The sequence below is a fragment of the Atta cephalotes genome (assembly GCF_000143395.1).
Source record: "Atta cephalotes unplaced genomic scaffold scaffold00032, whole genome shotgun sequence".
In the NCBI taxonomy this organism is placed as follows: Eukaryota; Metazoa; Arthropoda; class Insecta; order Hymenoptera; family Formicidae; genus Atta; species Atta cephalotes.
Window position 1 is genome coordinate 1 of NW_012130096.1, and position 7,224 is coordinate 7,224.

At 30.3% G+C, this 7,224-nt stretch overlaps 1 protein-coding gene and 1 pseudogene across 1 annotated transcript; one reads left to right on the top strand and one right to left on the bottom strand.

Annotated features, from left to right (window-relative positions):
• The first annotated feature begins 1,893 nt into the window (after positions 1-1,893).
• LOC105621258 lies at positions 1,894-4,082 on the top strand. The gene is given in 5 exon segments (XM_012202728.1): positions 1,894-2,000; positions 2,169-2,316; positions 2,977-3,105; positions 3,197-3,906; positions 3,908-4,082. Coding segments are annotated over 5 exon segments (1,269 nt in total).
• A 2,693-nt stretch (positions 4,083-6,775) lies between these two features.
• LOC105621038 overlaps positions 6,776-7,224 on the bottom strand; it is a 2,271-nt pseudogene continuing 1,822 nt past the window's right edge.

The window sequence follows — 7,224 nt, forward strand, 5'->3', positions numbered from 1 at the left end:
TATATATATATATATATATATATATATATATTATATAAGTAGATATTATACGAAATCTTTAAATATTGTAAAAAAGTTTGAATATATATATTAGAAATATTTTATCGTTAAATGCTTACTTTTTTGTCAGCAACTGTTAAGATTTTTAACATGTTCATTGATGCATTTTCTAAATATGTATTACCATACGAAACACCTATGGCTAGAATTTCGATATCATGAGTTTTAGCCTCGTACATGAGAGCCAACATTAATGCTACAGCGTCATCTCCTCCGGGATCTGCATCTATCAGAATTTTACGTGGAGCTTTTTCGACTATTTTTTTATAAAAAAATACTTTTATTACTTCACAAATATGATATTTCGATATTATTTTATTATATCAAAATTATATTTTGCATTTAAATACTTCGACTATTTAAATTTATAAAATGGTAAGATAGAAAACTTTTCTCACATTCATTATTTTTGTCCGCGTGAATAAATAAAGATTAATATATAACGATCAATTGAATAAATTAATATATTAAAAAGGGTTAAGCTGGATATAAAATGTTAATATTTAGTAATATTTATTATATGATATTTTAACTAATATTTTGACCCAACAACTAGGTCATTTTCAATGTTCTAAAATCTAAACGATCTAACGAAATTTTGTAAAAGTACATGCTACTTAAAAACTGAATTTAATTGTCTTCTTACAAAATATTAAAGTGATCAAAATAATATATAAATCTTGTTATTTTCTCTTCAAACATATTACAGAAACATTTAGTTGGTATAATATACGTTCTTCAAATCGCAGTTCCAAAAACATAATTATCATTATTGTCGATACGTTAACACAATTATACTTTTGGACTTGCGATTTGAAGAAGCAGCCCTTTTTTATATATTCATATTAGTTTTCTCATATTATTTATGCTTTAGATTATAAAAATAATCAAATAAATATTTAATTATTATAATAATATAGAAATTAAGTACCTATTAATTAAAAATTATTCAAATTAAAAGGCTCCACAAACGTAGAATCTTGCGAATTTATATTTTATTCTTAACAAATATAGGTAATAAATATTTCGGTCTCGATCAGGTCTTTTTCAGTATACGTAACATGTACATATAACATAAAAGTGACTGTCAATTTTAATAGAATTAACTTTGGAATATTCATTCTCGGTTCACGATTTGATCATCTTGAATAATAGAATATCCAGGACGCAGAATCTAAAAATTTTGCGTCTAATACGAATTGAGGATCTTTCATACTTTATAGAACAACAAGCGAAGAGCAAAGAATTTGACGTGGAAGTAACAAAGAAAATTATCTCGCCGAAAAAATTTATCATTACTAACAAATGTTTTGCGACTAACAAATTTTATGTAACATTGAAAATTTGACTTGCATTTAACCAATTTTATGTATGACCGCGCGACTTTATTGTGTAGATAATTATTTTGATTTTTTATTTTTGATTATTGATTATATTATGTATACTAAAGAAGACCTGATCAAGTCCGAAACGTTTATTACCTATATTTGTTAAGAATAAAATATAAGTTCGCGACAAAGATTCTGCGTTTGTGGTGTATGCCCTCTAATAATGCCCTCTAATTTGAATAATATAATATATTTAATTATTACCTGATGACAAAATAAAGTAGATATAGCGTTAATAAAATTCCACAGATATTAATTATAGTCATTTTTCTTAATTATTTAATGAGGCCTGTAATTATAATATATAAAATTAATATGTTACAAAGCTATTGGAACAGTTTTTTTTTAAATATCATTGATATGATAGTACATAATATTTGTTTTACAGGGGGTGTGGCACATTCCGGTTAATGAAATTGACAGACCTGGAAGCTTTGCTTCACATATGTCGAAATGTGTGACGTTACTCATGCAAGTATTAAAAGAGAGTAATGACAGTAAAATGTTAATGCAATTGTGCATACAGCTTGGAAAGATTCCAGATTCAGACAAGTAAAATTAATTAAGAATATTTATAAAGTAAAACTTAAACATCATCATTCATTCTTCTGTTAATAATATTACAGCAAGACAAAAATCGTGCGATAAGAGAAGATGAACAATATAAATAATACATAACTTTTTTTATATAATTTTAATACAATCTTTTTCTGCATCTAGGAAATACTTGCGTGATTCTGAGAGAGAACAATTATCCCGACAAGCTTTGACACTTTGTCAACAGTCGCTCAGAAGCAGAGTTCAGACAATGGGCTCGACAAGTACAATCGACAGTGTACACCACATTAGAACAGACGCTAGAACACAAGTATTACTTGATGTATACGAAACATATCAACTTGTCCAGAAACATTTTCAAGGCAAAGAGTCAACTATACAAATGTTTGCAACATTGTTAACAGATACGTATAAAATGTATATAGGAAATAAAGTAAGTAAATCTTATAGAAAAATATTTATTATATTTGTACCAATATTCACAGACGAAATTTATGTTTTCTATACGAATACTTTGCACATAGTAAAACATAAGCTTATATACCTTCTTATCTCTTATCTTTTAATTTCTTTTTCATTTTTTTTGTCATACACTTGCGCAACTGTTATAATTCATCATTAACACGCAATTGTTAATATTCAATTATAAACATTGGTGAAATAAAACACGTTTATTAAAGATAATATTATTATAGAAAGCTATATATGAAGGTTATATATGAATATTTACGTTGTAAGAAAAACCCTCTTTTCAAGGAGCTAACTAATGCATTATTAAATATATAAATTATCATTTTTTATCTGTATTGCAATATTCATACGATATTATAGAATATTACTTTACATTAGAAGACATCTTTTTCAGTTTTAAATACCATTTGTTATAAACTATCATTTCTTGTTGTATTTATAATAATTACTGGATAAAAATCATGACATTTCAAAAATTGCGCTGTATATTGCTTTCTAGAACTTGGAAGGAAATGTTTTGGAGATTGCTATTAAGTGTTGTCAACGTCAGATACAAGCAAACAAACTCGCATCTATTAATAATAGTAATAGTTCTCACGTGCCACCACAAGTTGCCTCTACTATTTCGGTAAATCATCTTATTATCTCAAGTTTTCAGTTCTCAATATATAATTTAATTATTACCAAATTAATATTTTCAAATTAATGTCTCGTTGCAGGCACCCACACCACAAGTGCCGGTGAATTCAACGTCCCCGCAAACATTGCAGAATCGCAAACCGCACAGAAATTTGATATCTACCGGACGTCCGAGAGGACGTCCACCAAATGTTAATAAATACTTGCAACATGCTCTGCAACAAAGTGGCAACGTGATGAATCAGTTCAGTTCCAAGAGTAACTTTGCGAATTACATGAGTGCATCCGGACCAAATCGTTCTCTGATAAATCCTTATTTCATGAATCCGTTAGTTGACGCAAACATGTTATCGGCTTTACTAGCTAGCGGACTAAACAGCAATATGATGGATCCTCTAACGGCTATGACCTATTTAAATCAAGTAGGAAGTTATCAAGATATCCTCAGGCAATATCAAAATAACTTATCGTCATTGACCAATCTTGCTAGCGGTTTAAATAATCCTGGTACCACTATAACCAGCATGAGCAATGTTTCGACAATGAGTACATCCAGTTCTAATATCAATATTTCAAGTAACATTGCCAATTTAAATAGTCTAAAAGGTTCCTTAGATCCTATGACAGCATCAGTGCAACAATTACTGAGTTTAAGTAATTCTACAGCATCAACTTCGCGACCGGCACCCATGTACCATCAAGCGACGGCCAAGACTAGCACAACTATGTCACTAACGAAAGATCGACCTAATATATCTATAACACCAGTTAGCACTTCGATGAGCCAGCAGCCTCATCACAAAACGTCGAAGCCGCCCAGCAAACAACCAAGCTCACAAACTGAGCCAGTGTTACCCGTCCACATTCCTAAATCGCTTCAGATATCGCCAACGAAACCGGTATTACACTCGTCGAATACGACGGCGCAAGTATCCTTGCTCAAACCATCCATTATTCAACAGGTGAAGAGCAGTCCACCTAAACAGATGACCGCGCCGCAGATACGAGTCTCAAAATCCTTGACTGAGCCGCAACCTGCGCACAATCCATCGTTGTCGCATTCGCCTTTGAAGAATAGCGGTAGTACCGTAACTACGAATCCGACCGCAACCATGTCACACGTCTCCCACACTTCTATGGGTGCGCCCGTGATCATGAAACAACAGCAAGCATTACCCATGAATTTACCGAATGTATCACGTTCTGGTACGTCGTTACAGCATAAATTATTGTCGAAAAAGAACTCGCGACCTTACTCAACGCAAACGAACGTTCAGAATCATCCTGTGAGGAAAGCAAAGACAGCTAAAACGGCGGCGATGTCAATGCCGATGTCTAGCAATTTTCCAAACTTGTTAAATGCAATGCCATCAGCAAGTTCCGTCACGATGCCGCAACCGCCTTTTATACCTCCAGAATTAAGCGGTATTTCGGTGAGTGCCATTGGTTCACAATCTGTTGGTATTAAGACCGCGGCTGCGGCTGCGGCCGCTAAGTATCATAGCTACAAGAAATCTATCAGCAAGCCGAAATCAACTGTAACACCAGCGATAGAGGTGCCAAGCTCGTTACCGGCTTCATTTTCTTCCGGCAGTTCAGTCGAGGCACTCTCGATGCTATCACAATTACAACAGCACTCTCACCTGGAAATAATACCGCAACAGAAGGCGCCGTTGAAGTCAAACATTGATTATAAAACTCTTTCATCTTCCGTAAATGTGGTGCCATCGAAAGTCCCAGAGACCTTAAGATCGTCGACAACCGCCGACTGTATATCTATGTATGATCTACCTAGAGGAAAAACTACTAACGTTTCAAACAAAAAGACACAAGATAAGCTCCTTACTGATAACGTCGAAATTATAACATTAGACGATTAAGAATCGCTCAAATAAGTCACGAACGTTTGTTGCGATTATTTTGCGTAATAACTTTTCAAGGACTACTTGCAGTTATCTGCTCGATAATGTTAATTCCTTGCAATGGAATGACAAACTATATTCGCGCAATAGCGATATTATTTTAGCGGAAAATTTTACAAAGTTATTTTAGCTTAGGTACGGGAAAATAATTTCGGAAAATTTTTCGTTAACTGAGTTATGTGTTTTATATGCATTTCGTATAAACTCGACTTCTAATTATTAAATTATATAAAAATGCATAAACCAAATATATGTAAAGTTTAACGAATTCCAATATCATGAATTGATTAAGTGAGGCTGATTTACGTAATATTTATGAAATTTATTTTTCTTTAAAATTTTTATATATTAGCAGGAAATTATAATTATTTGCGACATGTACATTGTCTTTTGTATATAAGTATTATGTTTCTTCATTGTAAAACTTTTTGGTTCCAATATGAATGAAAGATTATTCTGTAACGCTTTAATTAGTCATATTTAATTATACTTAATTATACTTAATTTTTTATTAGAAAATAGTGTATAAATATTGTAAGACATAAATTTACATATTAAAGTCGATCATTCTTTTTTATAATTTTTTCGTATAACTCTGACTAATTTTTCATTACTTGAGAATCAATCACATAACTTTTTTCTTGAAAAGGCGGAAACGTGAAAAATGAAAATTTTTTATGTGTATGTCCACATATATAAAAATTTTCACTTTTCATATTTTCGCTCTAGAGAAAATATGAATTTATACAATCGATATTCTGGTTAAGGGCCTCAGCACAAAGATGATCCTAACTGATGATCGTAACTGATTGTCAGTTACAGTCATTTTTATGCTTAGATCCTAATTCATTTCGATTTAGACTTAACCTCATTAAACTTAATGATAGTGTAAAAATTATATTTTTCTTGCTATAATCATTAAACTAATGATTTTGTAATAGCAACTTTAAAAGTTATTCACAAAACAATTAGATAGATGACAAAATATAATTTTTACATTATCATCAGGTTAAGGTTAACCATAAGTTAATGAAAAACTGGACCTTAGAGGAATATACAATGAAACTTCAGTCTGTATACTTTGTAATATTATTAATCATAAGATATTAAATTTAAAGGTAAATAACTCAAACTTTATATTATTTAATTATGAAGTTTCAATTATATGTACCTCTCACTAATTAAAAATATTAATTTATATTATTATATTCACCGACAAACGCATTGCTTTTTCACTAATTCTACTAAAGCATTTTTGCATAAGGAAATATTATTTTTCTACCGTATGTATTTGATAATGACACTTTTTTCTACATGTACAATAATCTTATGTAATTAACTTCAGTAAACTTGAACGTTTTATAAATATAATTTGTGTGTGTATAACTTACCTCTGATATTAAGAGGATATTTAAAATTACCGTCTTATTTATTGTTCGTTGTTATCCGTTGCTATTTTCGTTTCAGTGTTTGTAAATTTTTTTCTTTTTTATATACCTGTTTTATATACCTGAAAAAAAATATGTGACGATAAGGTAATAAGATTCCTTGTGATAACGCAACTGTATTTAAATATTTATTGTTTAATTTGTCTTATTTTACTAATGAAAAAATAATACTTTTCAGAGGCAATGTTTAAAATTTTTTATTTATTAGTATCAAATTTAAATATACATAAATTTTCATAAGTGTTTTTAAATAGCGATTTTTTGATTAACAACCTTTATAATTTTTATTTTTTAGTGCTTCGACTAATTTAAACATATTGTCTGGAACTCCACGCACTTCTAGACCTTTTATCGCAAATACAGCACCGGCTTGAGAATCCAGGTTTTTATCTAAAGTAGTGTTCTTTATCTAAAGTATAACCAGCTGTGGTCACAAAGTACAAAGTATCTAGAAGCGGAACGTAGTACTGATTACGTTTTCAACTGGAAGCTCGACTTTACATAATACAGTTCCTGTCCTCGGTCTCACGCCAATTACCTAATCAATCATTTTCATGGATTACAAGATTCCAGTAATTTTCACGAATCCTTTTGAACTGCTCTATATATATATATATATATATATATATATATTATTTTTAGTTGTACTTAATTTAAATTACTTTAAACTAAAAGAATAGAAGACTATTACTAAATACAATATATAAGAAATATACTAATTAATAAATAATATAGTAT